The sequence below is a fragment of the Rosa rugosa genome, chromosome 2, assembly GCF_958449725.1.
Source record: "Rosa rugosa chromosome 2, drRosRugo1.1, whole genome shotgun sequence".
NCBI lineage: Eukaryota > Viridiplantae > Streptophyta > Magnoliopsida > Rosales > Rosaceae > Rosa > Rosa rugosa.
Window position 1 is genome coordinate 62038556 of NC_084821.1, and position 26912 is coordinate 62065467.

The 26912-nt window shown below is 38.5% G+C and overlaps 1 protein-coding gene and 1 long non-coding RNA gene across 2 annotated transcripts; one reads left to right on the top strand and one right to left on the bottom strand.

Moving 5' to 3' along the window:
• Positions 1 to 484: 484 nt before the first annotated feature.
• LOC133728853 (uncharacterized) lies at positions 485 to 2556 on the bottom strand. The gene is made up of 3 exons (XR_009856040.1): positions 2312 to 2556; positions 1540 to 1616; positions 485 to 722 (listed from the first exon to the last, which is right to left on the bottom strand). It is a non-coding gene; the product is annotated as an uncharacterized LOC133728853 (long non-coding RNA).
• A 16369-nt stretch (positions 2557 to 18925) lies between these two features.
• LOC133729122 (wall-associated receptor kinase 2-like) lies at positions 18926 to 22280 on the top strand. The gene is made up of 3 exons (XM_062156596.1): positions 18926 to 20018; positions 20140 to 20322; positions 20821 to 22280. The coding sequence occupies exons 1-3, from the start codon at positions 19130 to 19132 to the stop codon at positions 22011 to 22013; spliced, it is 2265 nt and encodes a 754-aa protein (XP_062012580.1). The 5' UTR covers positions 18926 to 19129; the 3' UTR covers positions 22014 to 22280.
• The last annotated feature ends 4632 nt before the right edge of the window (positions 22281 to 26912 follow it).

Genomic DNA, 26912 nt, shown 5'->3' on the forward strand with positions numbered 1-26912 from the left:
AAGTTTTAAATTATAGAGAGCCCCTTCTCGCTCTCTATATTTAGGAGCGAGATAGCTAAAAGTTATAATGGAGAGTCACTTAGGAGTCTTGTGCAGCTGTTAAAATAGATAATTAAAAAACTAAATATGCTCTCCAAAATAGTTAAGGAGCTAAAATAAAGAGTCTGCTAAAGATGCTCTAAAGCTTTGAACGGTAGCATTGCATGCATACCATATAGTATCCATTATCACCAAGGGTGGTTCTAGTTGGACCTCCAAATTTGCTATTTGGACCTCCCATACTTAGTACACCTCTAATTTACTTTTTAGAATACTTGAAAAGTTAAGTAAACCTCCTTATTTTTACCAAAACGCCCTTGAACATGAGATACAACAATCTGTTATTCTACTTTTTATCTCTAACTTCAACCACGAGAAGAAAAATGAATCAAAATCTGTCACGCCCCGGATTTTGAATAATAAATTCAAATCCGAAACATGAATTAAACCACTTAATCAAATAAACGTTCTGAATTTTCTTCTCAATATAATCTCACCACAAGGTACACAAACTCCAAATCTCGAAACCTCGAGTTCATTATTACAATTCACTCTCACAAGCAATATTGTAAAGCTCTAAATGAGCATAATACACCTCACAACTTACAATTGCTGTAAAACTCTAACAATTGCTCTAACCGCACGATCACCGTCCTGGTTCTCCTGTCCTGTAGGATTACCCGCTACACAATTTGAATAGTGTACCGGGAGTTGCAACAACACAAAACCCGGTAAGCTTTTGACAGCTAGTATGAGTAAACAAGAAAGAACTGTTGATTTATTAAATTTCAAGACCACCACAAACCCACGTTACTTTCTCACTCTCATATATATATATAGACACTTATGAGTTACTCTCAATTTAGCTCATAAGATCACTCACTCTCATATATATATATAGACACTTATGAGTTACTCTCAATTTCGCTCATAAGATTTCCCAACATTTGGTAGACAGACTCATATATATATATAGACCCTTATGAGTTACTCTCAATTTCCCTCATAAGGTTACCATATATATATTGACACTTATGAGTTACTCTCAATTTCACTCATAAGGTCACTCCACATTTGGCAGACAGACTAGAGCTCTAACTGAACGTAACCACTCGTCCGGCCACAGACGTGATTACGATTTAATACTATTAATAACCACCAGCCCGGTACGAGAGCGTGATTCACTAATAGATGCCATGGTCACCTCGTGACCTAGTGATCTCCACAGATCACAACAATTTATTGTTCCTCAACAATAAAACTCAACACCTCTCACAATATATTGTTTCTCAACAATAAACTCAATACCTCTCACAATATATTGTTTCTCAACAATAAACTCAACACAACTCCAACAATACATATTATTTCACGTAATAATATATATATACAGACATTCACACAGGAATGTCTAATACACCAACAATAGTTCATATGATTGCAAAATAAAGCAATTAAATATATTGGGTTCGTAATATGAACCACGTGAGGTTTACTCACCTCTAATCCAGCTGCGTCTTCTTAACAGCTCCATTAACAATCTCACGAATCGTCCGCCAAATAAATCCATCGATCACCTAATCCAATAATGATCTTAACTTAGCCAACAACTCAAAAGCACACATATACGGAAACCCACGGTCGGATTCTAATTTTAATGATGATCCAACGGTCAGATCGAAATTATACGATGATCCAACGGTCGGATCTGAATTTAATGATGATCCAACGGTCGGATCCTCACGGATCGCCTTTAGGATCATCCTCCAAAATTTTCACGAAGACCCCGATCTTCTTGAATCACTCTAACAAACATCTCCATAAAATTATATGAAAATCCGACGGTCAGATTCTCACGAATCGCCTTCCGAATCACTATTTCTCAATTATACGAAGATCCAACGGTCGGATCTTCGCCCGTGACCTCACAAAGTCACCGGGACAGTCATACGATCAACATATCCAAAATTGAAGCAAAACCGATGGTCAGATCTTCACAGATCGTAAACCGAAGATAAACGTAAAAACGTTAAATAGTAACGTCAAAACGAAAATCCACTATTTATCAACTTTTTCTAACATGACCATGTTATATATCAAAACGCTCGTATGGATGCATAGATCATCACCTAGATAATGAAAACTCGAAATATGGTCTGATGCGCCGCCACAAGCGGTGGTCAGTGGGCGGTCAACGCCGGTCAACCACCTCAGATGGCAAAGTGACCAACTACAAACTGGTTCAAAATGAAAGGGTGGTCGACTTTCATACCTGGAGCTAAGCCTGGTTCGGCCTAGATCGTCCTAGATCAAGCGTTGAAGTTGGATTAATCTCGTGCGTCTGATCAGATTCAGATTAAATCAGGGACGTCGAAAAAGTCAAACCATGATCTAGCGTTCTATACACAAAATCGTGATGAAAGGCTTACATGGGGATAATCAGGGGGAGGAGGAGATCACGAAAATGGGGAGGATCGGCCCGTGCAACGCCGGAAAAGTGGTTTTCCGGTCGGGTCGGGTTCTAGCTTCGGGGGGGGCTTCGATCTCCATCTGGGGGCAGCGGCGGGGAAAGGCGGTGGCAGGGAGCGGCTGGGCGGCTCGAGGCGACCTCGGGGAGGGCCGGGTCGTGGCCGGAGGACGAGCGACGGCGCCGCTGGCGTCGGGTCGGGTCGGCGGGTCGGCAAGCGTGGGGAGGGTTTTGCGCGAGAGAGAGAGAGAGGGGGGGAGGGACTATTCCGCAAAAAAAGGAATTTTTTGTCCTTGAATGAAAAATAAAATCAGAATTTTCCTATTTATAGAAAATTCCCAATTTTCAAAAATTCATAACTTAATCATACGAACTCCGAATATTGCGTTCCACATGTCCACGAACTCGTATCGACGAGCTCTACAACTTTCATGAAGGAAGTTTTCCCAAATTTTGAACGTATAAAAAGTCAACTTTGTTGACCCCCTAAAAACGTTCGTTTTCGAAAATAAAATCGTTCGAACTAATTCCACAACTTCTCCGAGCCTCGTACTCGCTCCCACTATCGTGAAATCATTTCTAAAAATCCACGGAATTTAATTTGAATTTTCCGGGGTATTACAAAATCACATGACATTGCTCTCTTATGAGTAAGTCTCTCCTCCACCAAAATTAATCAGATGGTTAGTTCTAGATCTTGATATGTTGTTGGAACCCCTTTGAATTTGTTAAAAGAAGGATTTCAAGGGTATTGGGTTGGAAGATCGAGTAATAACTATATCATAATATTCAATTAAGTTAGTTTAAGAAAATTCCAAATCAGATTGTTTTGAATTTACCTTTGTAATAAATGATGGACCATGTATAGAAGTTATTATTTTTACTTAATTGTTTTGAGTAAATTATAAAACTATATAGGCAATATAAGGAAATATCGGGAAAAAAAAAATTAATTGAATGTTATATTTGGTTGGAGGAGGTAAGAAGAGTATTTATTTATTTACTTACTTCATTTTTCATTTTTCTCTCTTTATCCTTATTTGTCTTTTCATATAAGTTGACAAAGTCAATTAATAACTGAAAAAAATTGAAGGTCCAAATATCAAATTTGGAGGTCCAACTAGAATCACCCTATCACCAAATAAGTAACATTAATAAATCACTTGCTAGTTGTGACAAGTAATTTAGTGATGATTAATACTTTCTTTTTTGGAAAAATTATGATTAATTCTTGGATTTTGGAACTTGGGTAGCAGCTAAGAAGAACGTGAACCCTATAAAAAGCTTGGACTTCTAATTAGAAGAAGCTGTCTGGTCATGAGCTTCAGCGAAAATGGCCTATACTTAGTTTCTTTGAGCCAACTTTTACTGTCCGAATATTACTCTTGTGTGGCCATAGAAAGCATTACTTTACTCTTGGGTTTATGTTCTAGGGGTGAGATTCAGTTCTTGTTCTGTTTGTTAGTTGCATATATAGTCCATGGGGTTCGGCTAGCTCTGTTACATTTGGGATTCGTATTATCAAATAAATGACAACTATGATATTTAGCATTTGCCTCATCTCGATCTAGTCGAACTTGGGATATCTAAATTGGAAGAGAAAGCACCAAGAACCTCACCCTTATATTCTTGAAAAACACCATCGCCGAGGTAATGACTATACTCAAAGTTATTGAATTGCTGCTTGAGTTCGCGACTAAAAGTATGCGTGGTTATTAGGTGATTCATCTCTTGTTTTCACGTTCCTTTGTTTCTTTATATGATACCTTGGCAGCTTAGAGTGGAATGGGATAATTGTATTCATGAGATTTCTCAATTGCATTTTCTTAGAGCTAGAGTAATTAATCAAGTTGTTGATGCTTTAGCTAATTTTAGTGCTTCATGTTCTACTTTCTGCAAATTTTGATTATAGCTAGGAGTTGTTATACTTATACTTGATGTCAAACAACATCCTAATCAAAAGGCCAGGAGTAAGACTTCCATCATGGATAGGCATTTCTATGGAATAATGACACTACATTGTTTATCATTCTAGCGATAGTTAACGAAGGACATACAGATATCAAGTGGTAGAGCCATTTGAACTAGTAAAGCAACTCCAACAGCTAGCTTCCCTATAATTTTTGTATTATAGGAAATCAAAAGTCAATCTCTATAATTTTTCTGCTTCAACTCCAACAGCTTCCCTATTTTACAGATTTATGTATTTATTACAACAATAAAATATTCTACATTTAAAACAAATCTACAATAACGGCTAGTTTACAACGGCTCTTTTATAACGGCTAGTTTACAACGGCTCTTTTATAACGGCTAGTTGATGTCAACTCTTTCTATAAATAAGAAAAAATCATCTATCACATTTTATATCTCATTCTCGTAATTTTGATTCCTTTGCTTCCTCATTTCTTGCTCACTTTGAAACTATTTTTATGGCTCATCGTTCTTTGGCTAGTCGTTATTTAGTTGATACGTACATGAATGACGACGACGATATTGATGAAGAATATGAATTAAGAATCGTTACTTGTTCAAATAGAAGAAGAACATCTTGCCAAGAAGAGTTCAAGGAGAGGTCATCGTGGTTCTGTTATGGGTCACGATATTGTTGAACGTGATACAATCGGGGGTCACGAAAGACTTTATCGTGACTATTTTGCCAATCCTCCAAAATATGGGGCTCGTCTCTTTCGAAGGAGGTTCAGAATGAAGCAAGCTCTTTTTCCTTCGAATTCATGATGCTATCATTGCACACGATAATTATTTTGTTCAAAGAAGAAATGCTGATGGGCGTCTTGGTTTGTCATCGCTTCAAAAGGTAACAGTCGCTTTTCGAATGCTTGCTTATGGTTTTCTAGCCGATTATGTAGATGAGTATGTGCAAATTGGTGAAAGCACTGCTATAGAAAGTCTCAAAAGATTCGTTTTAGCAGTTGTTGAGGTGTTTGGTGATAAGTACTTAAGATCGCCAAATAGTGATGACCTCACAAGATTACTTGCAAAGGGCGAAGAGCGTGGCTTTCCTGGGATGCTGGGAAGCATTGATTGTATGCATTGGATGTGGAAAAATTGCCCAACTGCTTGGCATGGTATGTTTATAGGCCACATTCATGAACCGACTATTATTTTAGAAGTTGTAGCTTCATATGATCTTTGGATATGGCATGCTTTCTTTGGGTTACCTGAGTCTCTTAATGACATCAATGTGTTAGAACGCTCTTTTGTATTTAGTGAATTGGCTGAAGGGCGTGCTCCTCCTATTAGCTATAAAGTTAATGGTAGATCGTATGATGACTCCCGGATACATGACTCTTTTTTAAAGAGTCCTTGTATGTATTTAAGGACACGGTTTCAATGTTCTTAAATCATGTTTTTATAGTAGTGTGATATGGGATATTATCTTGCTGATGGTATATATCCATCGTGGGCAACATTAGTGAAGACTATTCCAGCTCCACAAGGAAATAAGCACAGACATTTTTCTAAAGAGCAAGAAGGGGCAAGGAAAGAAGTGGAGCGTGCATTTGGGGTGTTTCAAGCGCGTTTTACAATTGTCCGAGGCCCGACAAGATTTTGGGATAAGGATATCCTAAAATAGATTATGACAGCATCACTATGCCAATAATAGCTTCAGACGACAGATGATATCTCAGAACTACAATGGTTTGATCCCTTCACAGGGTATGTAGGCAATCTAGCGACCCACTAGATGCAACCACAAATTCAAATCGAATCCCTGACTCCACCAGTCAAATTCAGCCAAATCCGAATCTCTGACTCCACCAGTCAAATTCACCCAAACACTAGAAAAATAAAATCATTCCCAAATTATCCAAAAGCAAATGCAAGGGCTCTAAACCCTCACAAATATCTCAAACACAAATCCAAAAGTAAATGGGTCATCTACCCATTTAAATCCCAAATGCTGGAACTACATGTGGTTTGATCCCGCAAGGGTATGTAGGCAATCTGGAATCAAATAATCTAGATGCAACCGCATCCCAAACACTATTCCTATTCCAAAAATCCAAGCCTTCCAATGAGTCATTCACTCATTGGAACTCTTGAACTACGAGTGGCTTGATCCCTTCCCGGGTACGTAGGCAACCCATTCCAATATTCGGGTGCAGCCGCAAAAACAAACAACCCTCTGATATGCAAATTATCTGTAGTGTATCCAGCTGTCATCTCTTATGGCATCAGACGACAGATATCCTCCGTCGTCTGTCCTCACTCAGACTACAGAAGTTTCGCAAGGCTCTGTCGTCTGAATAACCCAACTTTGAAGGATTTGGAACTTTCTGTAGTTACTAATCACATACAACGACACATTAATGTTGTTGAAATGAGGTACAAACTACAGGTTTAATAAAACCTCTGTCGTCTGAAAACAAATAAGAAAACATCTATATGTTGTCTGAAGTTACCAAAATAAAGATTTGTTTGACAATCTATTGTCTGAATGCATTTTTAACGACATTTAATTGTTGTTTGTAAATCACTTATAATTAGGTAAATTATGCTCATCTGTCGTCTAAATAGTTGTAAGACTTTATTTTTATGTCTTCTGTCTTGTATTCCAACCACAGTTTTAAGTTTTTATGTTGTCTGATAGAAAATAAAACTATATGTAATCATGTAGTTATGTAGTTTGATTGAGTTCAGAAACTCACTCTTCTGTTGTTTGAAGCACATTTGAAATATAGATAACTTGTTACTTCTGTTGTTTGATATAACAAGAAACAACAGATTTTGGTATGACTTAGTTGTTCATTTTCATGTTGAGACAACATATGTTGTAATCTTGTGTTGGTTGTTAACCATGTGGACATCATTCATTTTGGAACAATACAAAAGGCTTGTTATATCATCAAAGTCAAAAGGCTTGAAGCCAATTCATAACATAAAAGCAAAACTAGACTACTTCTAACCCAAAAACAAATAATTATAGAGTAATATTACTCCAAAGCAATCTATATATATGAAATTGACATGGCGATCTGCAAGCTCTCCTCTCCCAGTAAAATCGACACGAAAGAGTCAAAGCAATCTGCATCACACATCAAAAGGGAGACATAAGTGAACTGGAATGTTAAGGCATGAACAACTTAGCTTTGGGAATTTATTAAAGTTCATTTGTACAGCCATGAACTTGAACTTTTGCAGACCGATAGTAAACATGTTAAGGTAGAACATACTGAATTTTCGTGAAATTTGGATTTAGGAAAGGAAGGAAAAAGATTAACACAATCTGACTGAACTGCAGGAGTCATATAAAAAAAATAAAAAATTCTCAGCAGCATGGTTAACTTAGAAAATTCACCAAAAATTCATTGTAAGTCCAATTGACATGAAATCAGTTTTGAAACAACCATTTGAAATGCATAATTCAATATAAATAAAAACCAGAAGTTAAATGATTCAATAGGAGTTCAAATCTCAACAGAAAATCAGAGGATACATAAAAAATGTTGGAACTTTCCCAAATGCAGACCAAATTTGAAAGAATCACCGACAATTCACTTTGCTTCGGAATAAGATGAAACTTTCCAGATCCTTTGTTAACTAACAGAACAGAAACACGTCAAAATTTCAGTATATTTGAAGATCAGTAAGTAGGGTAAAACAAATACCAAAGAGAGCTGTGCTGCAGGGCAGTTTCTGCAGTATTCCAAAAGAAGTTAGCACCTATCCATGATTGCTTAGGAGATTAAAAGAAACCTAATCACCTACAAGTCCCAACTCCCAAACAAAAGCTTATCAATGGATGCTAATACAACAGAGAAGATATGAAGCAATCTAGAAACTAACAACTACTTGACTGCACTATTACTGCACTACTGCTGCGTGTTAGGCCTCGTGAAAATGATACATGATTGCTAACAGAAATGAAATGCAGGAGCTATTGCTATCAGTGCTGCAATAGATAATACTATTATTTCCTTTCATCAATACTCCTTAACAAACTAACGCATAAAAACACAGTCAAGCGAAAAATGAATTCCTAACTAGAATACCAACAATAGAATGGAAACAATGTTTCTAGTTATGCAACAGGCTAATGAAATAGGCTTTAGCAAATATAGCCTTAGAGATACAATGTGATTAAAACAAGATCAGGCGTGCATATAAGTGAGAGTCCGTTAAAAGATTTTCATTGCACACCGCAAAAGAAGAGAACTAGAAATTCATGAGTCCATAAATGATAGTGGAAGGTGAAGTGCTAAGAAAGATTATCTTACCAGGTCAATGCCCTGACTTACGACTTCCTCTTCAGTAATCTCTGCCAAAGGATTTAAGAATAAGTTATTATAGACTCAAGATAGTATCCAAAAAGGTAGTAGTTACATAGTTGAGTAGAACCATTCAGCACTTGAGTACATAGTTGTTACAGATAACCAACATATAGCACTTAAGTTCTATTAAAGCTGTCCTAAACCAATGAAGACCTTACTGCAGTATATTTGTCATCAACTCCCTTGTCATATGACCTTAACTATCTCTATAAATAGGTCAGAATTGTGTGCTTGTAATTGATACACTTGTCGTTAGAACTTGTTTTCCATTCAGATGACCTAGTGGTGTTAATCATCAAGGATAACAATCAATTTTGAAAATATATGCAGACATCAAAATCAAAGGGCATCATAAGAGGCAATCTGATGTTTATACGATGAAGAGAAATTCTCCTTCATACCATCCCATCATTCAAGATCCGCAACATAAATTACATTAAAAAGAAACTCAGCTGAAGTCAGCCATAACTAATGCCAATTGGACTTGAAACATGATAAAGCAATTTGTAAAGCTATGCTTACATGGACTCATCATCTGGGTGGGCAACAACCAGCAATGCAGTTCTCTTCTTGGCACTACCACTTTATCTCAACAACACATTATACTAAACCAATAGTAAAAAAAAAAAAAACACTGTAAAATACAAACGCTCGTGCAAAACACCCGCCATTATTAGAATCATCCAAGATAGCGCCCTTGGAAGGTGAGTATGAACCATGGAGAATTTTGAACAGAGAAGCTATCCATATTACAATCACAGAACACCCCTCCCCCTCCTTCTACTTCCTCTCATCCTAGCCCAAATCTGCCAACGAACCCACACTCAACCTCGTTCATGGCCCTTTCCCCTGCGTAGCAATCCTTAGGATCCATCGACTGCTGACCCTGACCCTGAGCCTAATTGTTGGCGTCATTAGCAGCGACGGCTTCAAAGCTGGAGACAGTACAACGACGATGAATCGGAGTCCAGCTCAAAACGATTTGAAGAACACCCATAAAGTTTAAGCAAATTTTATTCAAAGGTTATAGCTAATAAACACCCAAATCGAATTAAAGAATAAACCAATAAGGTAATCCAAAAACCCAGTACCAAATCCCTAAACCTGAGTAAAATTCAATTCCATTTCAGTCACCTCCAACCTGTAAATCAACAAAATCCCTAATGCCCCAATATAATTTCAAAGAAGATTAGCAAAACCCCCAAATCAATATCCCAACAAAACCCTAAAATCCAAAATGAATCGAAGTCAAAACCCTAAGAGGAAGAACGAGCTTACCATGCAATTAACAATACTGAATACTTCGGACTCCAGCTCTTGAAATCGAAGAACTCCAGTTCTGGGAAAACCTAGTTCGGGGAGTGCAAAGGAATCTTCTGTCTTTTCTGATGGAGAGGAATCAAGAGAATCTAGGTTGGGTTGCTGGTAATGGATGGGATGTTGCTGGGTTGTTCCTCTGGGTTGCGGGTTGCCTAGGGTTGCTGCTGGGTCGAGAGAGAGCTAGGCGCGATAAGGTGTTTTTGATTTTTTGACCAAGTGTGGGAAAAACACGGACATGTTAAGGCAAATTGATGATAAGTTTACATGGTAACAAAAAACAATTTTTGGACACACAAGGTGAAGTAATTTCCCCGTTTCATTCAGACAACATAAATCTGTCGTCTTATTTTTTCAATTGAAAGTGAGAATTCTCGGTTTATTCATACGACAGTTATCTGTCGTCTGAATTTTTCAAAGCAAGAAAAACTAAAACAGTATGGATTCTCATGCTATTCAGACAACATAATTAATTTATATGTTGTCTAAAGAAGTTTAAAAAATTCAGACGACAGAAAACAAGAATTCTGTTGTCTGAAGTGTGTTATCTGAAGACATTATTGGCATAGTGCATGCATAATCATGCATAATATGATTATTGAAGACGAGCGTGATGAACATGAGCATGATCGTAGACCAAGACAGATGCATGAAATCAAAAAATTATATGATAGAGTTGTTGACATTCTACGTATATCACCTTCACTTGAGCGTACACCAACACTAATGGAGTTCATTGAAAATCATCATCGGATTAGAGATAAACAAATGCATACTCAACTCCAAGAGGATCTTGTCGAGCACTTATGGAAAGTACATGCAGGACAATAGTGAACCATTGGAATGATACTGATTCGCCGGGAAATCGTATGTCAGATGTGGCTCATTGAGGTCACTGAGGGCTGATTCGTTGTTGAGGAGGTTAGTGAAACTCAATAGCATCGAAGCCATCTGCAAAAAGTAAACAAGGCAAAGACTGGTAATCCATCTATATGAGAAAAGTACTCATAAAATTAAACAAGTCAAAGGCACACATTAAGTACAATATCAATGGTATAAGCTGTGAATATTGAAGTAAGAAAACAATGGGACCTGCACCTCGATGCAGAAACTACTGTATTATGTACACAATATAATTCTATGAAGATGCAGGATCAACAATACAACATATAGAAACTAAATGGTAGTGAATTGCTAGGTAATTAAGCTTCTATCATAACTCCTACAGAAGTCTAGCTTAGTGCGCACCAGGTTCAGAGGCAGAGCAAGCAATTCCTACATGATACCTCCCAAGGAAAATCCTGAATTATATCTCAGATTGATGGCATACTACTTGCATGTGTATGTGCATAATCTTTCTGTCTAGAATAAATAATTGTATCTACAGCCACCTTTGTATACAAACCTTTTTCCACACGATTCAATTTTACAGTGTACGTGATCTACAAGGGGTTATATATATACAAGAGTTTCTCACTAGGAAAGAACTTGTCTACCGTTGGTCTCATATTGCATCCTCTATGACAAGAACAAAACTCGTTCTTCTAAATGTGGGAGGGAAAAAGTGATCGAGAAGAAAAAAAAAAGGGTAGAACAAAGGAAAAATATTCAGGTGCTTCAGTTCAAACCTATCAACCAAACCACTACTCACTACTAAGGTTCACTGTAATCAACTAGCTAATGACTCCAATTATTTGTACATATTGGCTGCTTTTGGCAACCATGATAGGATTGGATTAAGATACATGACCAGATTAGATTAGTATAAGATTGGATTTGTTATCCTCCTTGCACGTGTTTGGTATTATAGGATTAGAGCCGGAATGGATAAAGATGCAAAAAGTGAGCGGAAACAAAAAGAAAAAAAAAAAAAGCAAGGTTCGAGACCCAAAGAAAGATGAACAGAGGTCATTTCTTCTTCTCCGATCGCTCCGGCGAGAACTCTTCAACCGTACTAAACTTTTCCTCCTCATTGGGCTTCGATGTCTTTGATTTCTTGCCTTTCAACCCGAAACACCACACCACCACCACCACCACCACCAGCTACATTAACCCGGCCAATCCCACGCCGATCTAGCTGGGCTCAATGACCGTCGACGGCTTCTTCCGCGACGTCTACAACAGCAGCGCCTCCGCCGAGGCCGAAGACGGTGGAGGAGGTCTGGTAGGAAATTGTGTCCGGGAAAGGAGTGTAAATGAGGTGCCTCCGGCCGGCACAGTGGAAGAGAACGAGGGAGGAGGGATGTACAGCTCGCACCGCCGCCGCCTGAGACGGAGAGATTGAGCGGAGGGATGTTCGGGTTCGATCAGATCGCACTGAGGATGATACAAGGGCTGGGGTTTGTATTTTGATTGAAGAGGATAGTGGTCATTTCGTCAAGGTCCAAGGATGGTTCTCGTTATAATCTTGTACTGTTGTGCATATCCCACCTCTCCAACAGGAGTTGATATCCTACTGTGATAAGATTTAAATATCCAATCCCAGAATAATCTGAACCACCAAACAGTAGCTTGGATATATTTTTGTCCTATCCAATTATTAATCCACGCAAACAAACGCGACCATTAGGTCTAACACTTTGCCTAATTGACAACCCATCGTTCCATGTTCCAGAGGGTATGATATCATATGATGATATTTCATATTTGTCAAAAGTAAAAAACAAAAAGTGAAAAGGAGAATGAAAAATTTTTCAATGCCTAATTGAGACCCAGAGAGAGTAAAGCCAAGCTCACCCATTCATTCCTTCATCCCTGAACTGAACGTTACATGGGTCACCACTACACTAGAAAACCCCCCACTGCTTTCCTTGTAGGTTTTAGTTAAGAAGATACATGAAAAAAGTTATTATGCTTTCTGGGCGTTGGATTCAAGTGTTTTAAAATGAGTTGCAGACTTGCAGACAAGCTTGAAAATTCATCCTTCTCTTTGAGGCATTTTATCAGTAACCAAAGGGGCGTTATGAATGCATGGCATGCTTTACAACAACAACACTTATCCAGACATCACTGAAACAACAAATTATACATAGGTGTAGTTTTAGCCAGACTTCATAATATGAAAAACAAAAACCTAAAAATCAATTTGAAAGTTTCACCAGGGAGTTTGCCACCCCTGTAACTTACACAATCAACAATGACCACCAAAAGTGGGAGAGCATTTAAACGCCTCCAGATAATTATTACCACAATTGGTAGAGCATTCCTAACCATTAAAGTACAATCAAGAACTCAAAAATTTGAAATTCTTTGATCAATCAAACAAACGAGACTGGAAAAGACGAAAACAAGTAGAGAATTGGAATGAATCGAAACGAACGGAGGTGGAGGAGGCGGCTCACCTACTACTTTGTCTTCTTTCTCGGTTAAGTTTCAGTCAGAGTTGAAACGTTTGAGTTGTTGGGAGATGGGAGCACTTGAAACATTTATGAATTTTTCTATCACTATATTTTTAGCGTTTGCTGTAGATTTAGGGAATGTAATCTTCTCTCTTATCAAAATCTCTATTTTAGAGAAAGGTTTAAGGAAGTTGTTGGAGTTAAAAATGACCCAATTTTCTCTAAAATAGAAAAAAAAATAAGAAATACAGAATTTGTTGGAGTTGCTCTAACATGTTCCTAGTTGCTTGACAAGAAGATCACAAGCTGCCAGCCAAGCACGACCTAACCCACTATGGCCACCATCAACGGACTACTCACTTAATGTAGAGATCTATATATAATAAAGGAAAAAATGCACGAACAGTGTCTGGAGACTCTGAGGACTGTCAAAATGATACCTGAAGTTTCAAACGTATCAATGTGATACCTGGACTTATATTTTCTTGTCAATGTAGTACCTACATCAACTTTCCGTTACGGCTCCGTCAGTTCGAGTCACGTGTGACGCATGTGAGGCAGAAAATGAGGGCAAAAAAGACTTTTCCACTCCATCAAATCCTAAAGGAAAAAATGCACGAACAGTGTCTGGAGACTCTGAGGACTGTCAAAATGATACCTGAACTTTCAAACGTATCAAAGTGATACCTAGACTTATATTTTCTTGTCAACGTAGTACCTACATCAACTTTCCGTCACGGCTCCGTCAGTTCGAGTCACATCTGACGCATGTGAGGCCGAAAATGAGGGCAAAAAAGACTTTTCCACTCCATCAAATCCTAAATGAATAAATTTAAAATTGAAAATAAAAAGATAATAATTTATTATATTGCAAATAAAAGATGATTAATTTTTTTTTGCTTTTTCTATTAACCAAGATCAATCCAATATATTCTAAAAAAAAAAAAAAAATCCCAATCCGATAAGTATGAACCTAACATTTCTTCATGTTCATCTTCTCAAACCCAGCAAAAAGGCAAAAAAAAAAAAACAAAAGAAATCTCAATTGTTCATGTTCTTGAACCCATTCTTGTTCATCTTCTTAAACTCGACAAACCCATTTTGAAAGAGAAATGAAAGATCTGGGAACTCCAAGAACAAAAAAGAATGAGAAATAATTTTTTTTAGCAAAGCTTCTCCCTTGTTCGAGTCACTTCTAAAACACAAAACCAAGTCCAACTTGTTTATGCAAAATCATTCAACCCTATTCAACTCCCAAGTCTGCCTTAATTGGTGGCAACACCAGCAGCTGCGGCGAGGACCACGAGGTCCGTGCCCAGAAGAAGCGAGCCGAGCATTAGATCTAGGAGAAGACCCGCTGCCTTATCAGCTTCCGCCGCAAGTTCGATGGCCTCTTCAACACCTCCTAGTCCAACAGAGAAAGCATGAAGACTTCGATTGCAAAACAACAAAAAACAATCACAGATGTATCAGATCGAATTAACACAAAATTTCATTCCTCCTTTGAAATCGCCTCAACAACATCAATGCAGACCTGTTGTGAAATGGGCAATGAAGAAGAAGAACCAAGAAGACGTTGCAGAAACCCTGAATTTCATTTTTCGTCACCACCCACACCCACACCTCCACCAAAACTCGAACTCAAACTCAAAATCCATTAATATCAAGTTATTAACTACAACAAAAACACCAGCAAGTAATGATATAGATGATCTCTCCGCCCTCCTCCTTCCTCGATCTCAAGTCCCTCTTTGAGTACCGTCGAAGTTTCCAGAGAACCTAATCCAAATCAAAATCCCAATCCCAATCCCAATTTCAATTTCAATTTCAATTTCGTCCTCCAAAATGAAGGACATAGTCTTCTTGAAGCCTCGCTTGTCAAAGATCTGAAATCGGCGATGAATCCTTTCGTTAAGGTCAACAGCGTCAGCGCTGTGTGCCTGAAATCGAGGAGTACTGAGATGTTGTTGCGGGAGGAATTGGCTAGGACAACTAGTCTTTTTAGAGAGTGGTTGATCGAGGGGAGAGGAAGAAGACCAGAGGTGGAGGGGTGAAAAAAATTAATTAAAAAAATTAAAGGTAAATCAGTCTTTTTACCAAAAAAAAATATTTAAAATATTTTTACCAAAAAAAATATTTAAAATTTCAGTTATAGGGCAAATAAGTCTTTTTACCTTCATTTTGTACCTCACGTAGTCACGTGCCTCACACAGTCACACGTGGTAAATTTAACGGTGTCGTGACGGAAAGTTGATGTAGGTACTACGTTGACAAGAAAATATAAGTCCAGGTATCACATTGATACGTTTGAAAGTTCAGGTATCATTTTGATAGTTCTAAGAGTCTCCAGATACTGTTCGTGCATTTTAAATGTCAGTTATAGGGCAAATAAGTCTTTTTACCTTTATTTTGTATGTCACGTGCCTCACACGTGGTAAATTTAACGGTGCCGTGACGGAAAGTTGATGTAGGTACTACGTTAACAAGAAAATATAAGTCCAGGTATCACATTGATACGTTTAAAAGTTCAGATATCATTTTGACAGTCCTCAGAGTCTCCAGACACTGTTCGTGCATTTTTCCTTATAATAAATCTTAATGTTGTCTCTATTTAGTCTTTTCACATTATGTGTTCTTTTGTTTTATTATATTATTCTTAAAAATAAATAAAAATAAGAGACAATAAATTAAGAAAGTTTCTAACAAAAAAAATAAATTAAGAAATTAGAAATAAAAAATAAAATAAATTGGCAAAATTGGCAATTCTGCTCCAAATTCACCGATCTGCATGCCACACATATCCTGGTCTTGGTCAGCATGGTGACGAATATGATATGTCAGCCTGTCAGGGTTGGATGTCATGAAATACCTTTTAAACTAGCACGTAAAATAAATATGAAATGGTTTTTCTAACAACGTGTTTCACGCCTACGTGGTGCTATTTAGTATTTACTATTTACAGGACGACCATGCAAGTAGGGACACACGAACTCCATGACTGGTGGAGATGCTTGCAATTAATTCATGGTAATAATTAGAGGGACGACCTCAACGAGGACTTGAACTAGTTCCACTGTTCCAGTTTAGGACACTTGAATTTCAAAGTGGGAACGCGAACACCGTATTTGCGCCTACGCACTATAGACCACGTATTTGCTTGAAGTTTCATCACGCGTCGTAAGTTCGTAACTATTGAATCGAAGACGAAAGGGGCCCTGTGACAGAGGAAGATGCATGGTAATTGCACTTAACGAGGACACTTGAACTTGTTCCAGTTTAGCACACCTGAATTTCCAAGTGGGAACGCGAACCCCGTATTTGAGGCAGCCAAAAGGGCAATGATATGCGGAGGCCTAAGATTTATGACACATGCCATGTAAATAAATAAAAATTTTATTTTCATAGCCACATCATTCTATAACACCAATTTAACTTTTTTTTGTTTCCTTTTAGATGTTAGGGAGTGAATCAATGACAATAATGAATTTAATTAGGTGATGAAAAAAATATCAGCTATTACTTATATATTAATTGAAGGGATATGTCTACAGATTCTTTGACTAATATTTTTTTTTTTCATTTAATTAAACTATTTCCTATAATTTTTCTAATTTCCAAATAGCATTAATATATTGAATTAGGTGTCCAGAAATAGGCATTAACTTTTCTTTCCAAATATTGATTAATTTCATGATTTTCATCCAAAAAATAGCACTAAAATTGAATTTGGAAAATACGTATGTCCAAATTAAGAGGTAAGAAAATATTCCATGTTACTAGCAGCCATTAATTATCATCTACAATCTAACAATTAGGAAAAAAAAAAAATATGTATATATATATATATATATATATATATATATATATATACATATTTTTTTTTTTTTGATAAAGAGCACATACACTAATATGGCCCTGGTTCATGGGCAAAGAATAGTACAAGAAGACTATTCTATTTTAACATTGGTAGCTCAGAGTAGTCTATGCTAACAAAAACACCTCGCCTCGTAGGCAATCTATTCTACCTGATTCCAAACGCCGAGCACGCCATTGTGGTACGTTAAAACCTAATACTTCTACAAAGGCTCGTAGAGGAGCTTCAGCTAGCATAGACAAGACAAACCCGATCGAGCTAAAATGATCGAGGTTCGTCACCTAACTAACAACTAGAAAAGAACTAACATAAAAAATGCCTAGACCGGGCCGGAGCCCACTACCTCCCAACAAGGGAATTATTGAAAAAAAAAAAAAAAAACTCATGCAGCAGTCCAATTGGCCTAAAAGAAGGCAATACCCAAGGCCTAAACCAGCCTGGCCCTACCCAGCCCAGCCTCCGCTTCCTTGTGCACCTGCCGCATGCACACAACGACGATCCGACCACCTCGGCTCACCGTGATCGAGTAACTGCTGCCCTCCTCAAGGAAGACCACCACCACCGTGATGCCACCACCATAGAGAGGACACCAATAACAGCCAGACCTGGTTCCAACTGATGGATCCCAACCTCCAAGCCGCCACCGACAACCCCTCCTAAGACGCCATCACCGTTGCCACATCGCTGCTTGGATCACCAGCCTACACCGCCCGTGTCGTCATTGATTCTGTGCCCACGGTTGCTCAACACAGAGAATGACGAACCAGACCTCACCGATCATCACTGGCACAACCCGAATACAGCTAGCCCCAAAGTCAAAAGGACCATACCATCAATACCCGTCTGGCAGCGTCACAGCGTCGGCGAGGTAGAGCCAACACTGACGCTGGACGAGAAAAACTCGCCAAAACCTAAGAAGAAGTCGTGCTCTTCTCTCACCCCAGCAAGCGGCTAGGGTTTTTTACACTATAAAAAAATGAGCAAAATAATATATATAATCATAGAAAGATGTATTTTTCACATTATATTTTCAAAATTTGCAGGAACCCAACAAAGTTCAAATTCATATAGATGTACTAATTATGCAAATTTACTGATCGAATGTATATACAAATCTATTGATCGAATGTATATACAAACTATTGATTGAATTACATGAAATTTTTTCTATTCTTGATTGAAGAAAAAAAATTGTTGTTTAAATGATTAAATCTAAGCATGAGTGTAATGAAAAGAAAAAAGAACCAAAATCATTTTTTTTATTTTTAGAAGAAAGCCAAAATAACTTAGAATCATTAGATTTTGGAAGGATAAGATTGTCTTTTTCTCAAAAATAACATGGCATGATTTGACAAATAGATGATGTGTGTAGATGACATGACATGACACCTAGGATTGAGGCCACAAATCTTAGGCCTCATTGAGGCCACAAATCATTTTCCCCGCTAAAATTAATGCAGCGCAATTAGTCAGCTAACTTTCACTCAAGAATGACTGAAAGGACATATGCCCTGTCCTACTATAGATAGCAGAAATTAAATCCATGACTAATTGATTGAAGGTACATCACGCGGCGTGATTATTGAATCGACGACCAAAGAGACACTATGACAGAGGAAGATGCATGGTAATTGCTCTCACTATCAACGAGAAGGACAACGACCTCGATCAACCTGCAAGGAGTACATGAACCAGTTACAGTCAATTTAAGTTACAATCTTAGTTAGTACACCTGAATTTGCAAATTCTAACCGAGCTCCGGCCCTAGCCTGCTTGATTTGGGGTCGTCGATCAGATCATGGCGTTGCGACTCTCTTTGGTGGCAATCCTACTGCTGTTATTGGCGGCTAGTACTACTACAACAACAGCAGCTCCTGCTCAAGCCAAGTCCGGCTGCTCAGACAAGTGCGGCAATCTCACAATTCCATATCCATTTGGCATGCATGAGAGTTGTTACCTGCGAAAAGAATTCTTCATCTATTGCGACAAAACGACCCAACCACCAACAGCATATTTAATGAATAAATACGACAATATCATTGTTAGAAACATTTCTCTAGAGGCTGGAGAGTTGCATATGTTGAGTTATATAGGGCGAGATTGTTACGATGAAAAAGGCAATCGAACTGACAGAAGCAGGAGACCTCGGCTCTGGCTGCCACCTCCATATACCATATCCGATACCCAAAACAAGTTCTACGCCGTTGGTTGTGACACTTATGCAATCATCCGAGGCTTCCGAGGGGAAGAAGAATTCATTACTGGCTGCATGTCACTATGCAACAGCCTTGGAAGTGTTGATAAGAACTCTTGCTCTGGCGTTGGGTGTTGCCAGACTAACATCCCCAGTGGACTGCACAGTCGTACTGTGAGTTTGAGTAGCTACTACAAGCATTCATATGTGCGGGACTTTAACCCCTGCAGCTACGCCTTCATTGCAGAGCAAGGCCAGTTCAATTTTTCCCTTGCAAGTTTTGATGAATTGAACAACACTGAACAGATTCCACTGGTTGCTAATTGGGCAATTGGGAATGAGACACACCCCTGTGATGAAGCTCAAAAGAGGAAGGATATCGTTTGCAAGGCTAATAGCAGCTGCGTCAACAGTCCTCACAATGGGTTAGGTTACTTGTGCCAGTGCTTGCCTGGTTACGAAGGAAACCCCTACCATCCAGTTGGTTGCCAAGGTAATCTTTAATTTTTAGTTTACATACTCAAGCGTTTAGCTAATATATATGCAACAGTGCACTTTTACCAAATTCATTGATTTGTGATATATGGCTTTTCCTTTCCTATCTTCCATCTCAGATTTTGATGAGTGCAAGGCTTCAAACCCCTGCCAGAATGGCAAGTGCTCAAATTCACCTCCAGGAAATTACACTTGTGTATGTCACAAAGGATACAAACACGATGGCATGAATGACAAGAGTTGCATCAAAGATGATTCAAAAAGACTCTCAGAGATCTTTCTCCTGCTTATTGTTACATTGGGTATGTATACTTCCATATTATCTGCCTAATATTCTAACTCAACATTGTATTAAACAGTAATTTCAGACACAACTTTACCTTCAGCTACTTTTGGTTCCAAGTTTAAAGTTTAAACTAACCCGACTTTCTCAAGCTTCTTATTTTTTTTAAATTTTTTTTAAAGGTAACAAAAACAGAATGAATATATAAAGGTAGACGTTTTCCCTTGTGATTGCTAGAAAAGAGAGAATAGATAAGAGGCTCTGGCTCAGTTTGAGAAGCCTCTGCGCAAATAGAAGCACTTTTATTTTTGAAAATATATTGCAGAAGAAAAAGAGAAACAACAAATTAAGGGGGAGAAGCATCAAAACCTAAAAAACGATAAACAATGGGAGTTCCCAACTAGAATCAAAGAAAAACAAACGTAACAACCATCCTATACCTCTAAATTAACAATTTAAGATCAAATATACAAAAGCAATTTATTAATTGAATCAATGAATTTTCAAATATTTGCAGGTGTAAGTGCAGGCTTCTTGGTTTCTTTCATTGGAATTGCATGGTTATGGTGGGGAAATAAGAAAAGACAATTCATCAAACTGAAAGAAAAGTACTTTAGAGAAAATGGAGGCTTATTGTTACAACAACAACTTGCCAGTCATGGAGGTTCCGTGGACGCAACAAAAATTTTCAGTGCGGAAGAACTTCAGAAGGCTACAAACAATTACCATGAAAGCAGAGTTCTTGGCAAAGGAGGCTATGGAATAGTATACAAAGGTATACTACCAGATAACCAAGTGATTGCCATAAAGAAGTCAAAAGGTTGTGTCGGCAGTCAGAGTGAGCAATTTGTCAACGAGGTAATCATTCTTTCTCAAATCAACCACAGAAATGTTGTGAAGCTTTTGGGTTGTTGTTTAGAAACAGAAGTGCCTATACTTGTATACGAGTTCATTAGCCATGGCACTCTTCATGAGCACATTCATAAGAAAAGACCATCACTCTCATTTGAATTACGAATGAAGATAGCAGCTGAAGCAGCAGGAGCACTAGCACATTTACACTCCTCAATTTCCACACCAATCATACATCGAGATGTCAAAGCAGGGAACATTCTGTTAGATGGCAAGTATATGGCGAAAGTGTCAGACTTTGGAGCTTCACGATTGGTTTCTTCAGGTGAAGCTGGAATACAAACTGTAGTGCTCGGGACAATAGGATACCTGGACCCTGAATATCTGCACTCAAACCAACTAACAGAAAAGAGTGATGTTTACAGCTTTGGGGTTCTCTTGGCTGAGCTTTTAACAAGCAAAGTGGCAGTTTCTAAAGATAAATTCTTAGCAAGCATCTTTGTTTCTTCCATGGAAAAAGATTGCTTAAATCAAGTGCTTGATGATGAGATAGTGAATGAAGGAAATATTGAGATGGTGAAAAATGTGGCCAAACTTGCAAGAAGATGTTTGAGGGTAAAAGGGGAGGAAAGGCCTACCATGAGAGAAGTAGCCATGGACCTAGAAGGAATGATTATGACAAAGCATCCATGGGGTTCTGCAGATCATTACTTTCCAGAAGAGACAGAATACTTGCTCGGATCACCTAATACTTCCAAGGATTACTCTGTGAATGTTGGTGGTTGTGGTCGTGGTACTGCCAGTGGGTCTAGCATGCAAATAGACATGTCAATGTCTTCATATGCTGATGGGCGATAGTCATTTGACTCGTTAACATTGATGCAGTGTTTGTAATGTAAATCTAGCTAGATATCAGTATGCTAAAACAATATCTATCGGTCTTAGTCAAAGGCATTGCCAATAGGCCTTTTAGGCCATGCTGAGATAATTTCTGTAGTAGAAGTGTCTTCAGTTTAGGGCCTTTTTTTTTTTTTTTTGGGGTCAAATTCAGTTTAGGGCTCTGGAATTGATATTTTGTTGGGACAGTGAAAAATTTGGTCAATTGTTACGCCTTCAGTTGCTTTATGTGTTTCAGTCACCTTCTAGGCTTCTACCAAAATATGCAGAGGTTTGGATGCAATAGTTTGTTAGCTTCTCATAATGAACTTCAGATTTTCAAATTGCAAATGCAAAATTAATCACCATCGTAGCATAACTTTAGGTGGAAATTAAAATACAGAGGGATAGAGTACAAAGTTTAATAAAATTGAGATGTATATGCCTTAATTATTCTAGCTTGGCTTGTCTAGACCTCTGGTGGTGATGGACAAGAAGAAGGGAAAACAAAAAACAAAAAAAAAACTTTTGCTGCAGATTGAGAAGGCAACAAACAACTAAAATGGAAGAGTTCAGAGACAAAGTAAAGCTATGCTTGAGTAGCCAGCTGAGAATCCTGAGATAATAAAACTAATAACCTACAGGCTACAGCTAGGATTTAATAGTAGAATTCAGCATAATTACAAGAACAGAACACATCAACCCAAGGTACATTACAGGTCAAGCAAAAGATACACATAAATTCTGATCTCCGCTTACAGATAGGAAAGGAAAACAAAGTAGAAAAACATGACTATATGAATTATATTTTGGACTAAATCATAGTTAAATAACTATATATCTAACCACTTGTGCTCGACTTCGGATGCTAATGACTAGTACTCCAGTATAGAAGGGACGATCCAGCACAGCATACAGATCGATTAGAAATTTAGTAGTCTAGAGAGGAAGCTCTCTGTGTGCATGTGTATATATACAAGGTTAACCTGGTCTTCTCCATAATTTATGGATTTTTAAGCTTGCACTCTCCAAAAGAATATACCCAAAACTCGATCCCCATTCCACATAAGTGCAGATATTGAACAGTTTAGCATCCCATTATAATCAAGTGGAATAAGTAGACATCAATACAAGCAAAGAATTGATGGAACTATTTGTACAGCTTACTTTGTTCTGCCTCAGTAAGTTATATGACTATTTGTTCTTTATGCAAAAGCAAGAAGGCAAAACTGTTTTGATTCTGGGAAGGAAATTATAATTAAAAATTTTAAATATGTCCAAACTTAAAGACATAGACTTTCATAACAAGGAGGAATTCCCATAAAATTATTGACTATATCTTAGTTTATAATTCTAGTGATAGTGAAGGACTTACAGATATCAAGTAATTGCCAGTTGTATTGGGAACACATATTTGAGGTAAAAGACACAAGTAAAGTTGTAGCCTTTGTAAATTTCAAACAACATGAGTGGCAGATCTTCGAGCCTGCAAATTTCAAAAGGTAATCTTTATTAACAGAATCAACAATAGTTTAAAAAATCCAAAAGTGGAGCACATTTGGAATGGATCAAATGATACTGCAGATAGTATAACACTATAACCAAAGAAGCTACTCGAATAATGCTACTCAAAGTTTTTAACACCTACTCAAAAGTAAATAAGAATTCAACTTCATGAAATTGAATTGCACAAAAAAGTGACCACCTTCGAATACAACTGAAGTTAAACTGTAAGCATTGAATCAATGTTTACCAACTTGATAGTACAAACAATTTTGGTCGTGTTCAGGAAATTTTTCAATTGTAAGCAGAGAAATAAAGTAGAATGATATACAGAGAAGGGAAAACGAAAGTGGTGATACACAGAGAGAGTAGACAAATCGAACCTGTTTCTGAAGAGATGGGCGGCTACCGGAGACGGTGGACAGGAGAAGAATGTGGAGGTTTTAATCGGGGTGGTGGACCGTTGATGGTCTCCCGCTTTTTTTTCTTTTCCTGGGAAATGACATTTTCCTTTCCCAATCACAACTCTTGCCGACCCGGCCCAATATATCTTAAAAGGACATTTTCATTTCTTAGAGCAGCTCCTAAAAATTATTTTTTGATTAAATATTTGTTACTCTTCAAACTTTTACCTGAAACTAAACTATTTTTCTCGCCTTTTAAATTAAACGGGATAGTCCTTATTCTCTCTAATTCTTACACAACAGGTCCATAACAGGCCTAAATTGACTATTATACCCTTATTTCATTTTTTTTTCAATTTCTTTTAATTTTTCTCTCTTTTTATTTAATTTTTATTTTTATTTTTTCTACTTCGATCTCTCTCAGCTCTTTCTCGCTCTCCTCCTAAAAACAAAACCCCCAAAACTCTCTCTCTCTCTCTCCCCCCCCCCAATATCCGGTACAGATCACGCCTTGGTCGCGATGAAGATCACGGCCTTGCATGTTATTATCGGATCCGAGCAAGGAATTTGGGTTACTTGGGGAACTCAGGGCCTGGTTTTTGTAGAAATTAAAGCTCACTGTCATGGGTAAATCTCCCAGTGATTTTGAAATCGTGCCGGAAAAGTGATCGAAACGAGAGTTCGAGCCTGCATGAGAGAGACTTCAGGTCGCTGAAATCCTCCGGCACCGATCCGGTGAAGCCGTTGTCGGAGAGGTATGTTGGAGGAGATTTTCCATATCGAACCAAATTTCGGCCAGAATTTCAGAATTTCGCAGGTGAATTTGTTTCCTGTGAGTATTAGTCTATGCAATTGCTTAAAGTTTTTCAGACCTTTGTCTAAGGAACCGGAGAGGGAGTTGTTGGAGAGGTCGAGGTTATGGGTACAGTGGTGGGCTGGGTTCTAGATCGGGCACCAAGTCGGGTTCTCTGGCTTTAGGGTAGTGTTTGTTTCTGTCTAGCTTTTTGTAGAGGTGATAATGTGATGGATTGATGTTGTTATAGCAATTGGAATTGAGATACAGTTTGTTTTTTGAATCATATAATGGCGGAGGATTCGCGGGAGTGGCGGCCGACAAGGGATTGGGATTGGTGAGGGGAGTCAACCGGGCTGAGGATGGGGCTGGACTGAAAAGATGTGGTGGTCTTCTCGCCGTTGTGGGAGTCGCAGGAGGGGCTTTGGATGTAGTAGATTGGGCGACAGGGGAATCAGGTCGGGGATGATGGTCTGCACTAATGGGCTAATGGCGGAGGGAGAGAGAGAGAGAGAGAGAGAGAGAGAGAGAGAGAGAGAGAGAGAGAGAGAGAGAGAGAGAGAGAGAGAGAGAGAGAGAGAGAATGAATAAATAAATAAAAACAGAGAAAAATTAAAAATAGAGATAGAGAAGGAAAAAAAAAAAGATGTGAGGGTATAACAGTCAATTTAGGCATGTTATGGACCTGTTGTGTGAGAATTAGAGAGAATAAGGACTATCCCGTTTAATTTAAAAGGCGAGGGACTAAACTGTTTTTCAGACAAAAGTTTGAGAAGTAACAAGTATTTAATCCATTATTTTTTATCAATGATGAGATTCCTTCACCATAGAATTTCAAGAAAAAAGGGGTTTCCCCGTCAAAAAATTTCCTTGTCCGGCGGCCCACCCTCGTCGGCGCTTGGCGCGTGCAGCCGGACGGGCTCTGGCCTTCGTGGTGATGCTTCTCTCAAATGGCGAGGATGGTGGTGGCCGAGATTGGGCTGCTGTTGAACCACTCGATCCCGATCGGATCTGATCGGATCTTAGGTTGAGTGTGTTGGATGGCCGGTTAGGCAACAACGCTTGGCAAGGGGTGGGTGGGGACAAGCGGTTTGGAGGGATGCGATGGAGGTTTAGCGTTGTTGCAGATACGGCGTCGATTTGTGGTTCTGGGGTTTCGTCCTCTTCACTGGTGTTTTGGCTGCTTGGGTTCAGATCGGTTGGCGATCTGACTGTTAGGGTGGCTGGGCTCTGGACGGAGAACGGGACGAAGCAGAGGAGCAGTGATGGTGACGCTGTGGTGGTGGCGGCGCTAGTGGGGCTGTGGTGTCGGTGGATTGGGCCAGAACCCTGTTTGTTCCTTGCTGGGCCTAAGGGTTATTGGGCCTGGGCTTGTTCTTAGGCTCTAAATTTATTTTCCTTTATTTTTTATTGTTATTTATATTTAGTTAATTGTGGCTTTATGCCAGCAATAAATCCCTATTACTTATTGGTAGGGCGACGTGGGCTTGGTCCCAGCATGCACCTTCAGTGTGCCTTGTCTGGCCTAGCGAGGCGGCGAGCTGTTTACATCAAATGGACGCAACCTCCTAGGAGCATGATGAAATGGAGTGTCGCCTGATTTATTTCCGTGCGGAAACATAGTAGGAAAGCTTGGATATTTGTAATGATGCTTCTTCGTTATAGAGTAATCTTTCCGTTATGTCACCGCTTTATTAAAGCAAATAGAGTAGCCAGTTAGGCACTCTTTGCTAATTGGTGCTTGTTAGAATACATAGACTTAGTGGAGACTCCTGATATTATTTCAGGATGTTCTCTTTATGCTTATGCTTATTATAATCAGGGGTTCAGGCTCTACTTCCCCCCCTTGTATTCTGCAGTTTCATTAATTAAGACTTGAGGGCAGCTGCACCAGGCCCCTTTCAAAAAAAAAAAGAATTTCAAGAAAAAATGGTGTTGACAAAGTTTGGCGTATTTTAACATGCCTTGAGTACCTCGGACATGTACACCTCCAAAGTGCTAACCTTGAAATTTTCTCCAGTCATAATCTCACATTTTGTAAATAATGATAGTTACGACTTTTTTTTTTTTGGCAATTAAAGTAATTTATTAAATAAAAAATAGTACCGAAGGAGGGGTACATGAAGCCAATACCCCTTAGAAAAAATAACAAAAAGCAAAGACAACCAAAACATAAGCATG

Coding starts and splice junctions, on each gene's coding strand:
- LOC133729122 (XM_062156596.1), top strand. CDS start 19,130: ATGGCGTTGCGACTCTCTTTGGTGGCAATCCTACTGCTGTTATTGGCG. Junction 20,019..20,139: donor CCATCCAGTTGGTTGCCAAG/GTAATCTTTAAT, acceptor CTTCCATCTCAG/ATTTTGATGAGTGCAAGGCT. Junction 20,323..20,820: donor CCTGCTTATTGTTACATTGG/GTATGTATACTT, acceptor AAATATTTGCAG/GTGTAAGTGCAGGCTTCTTG.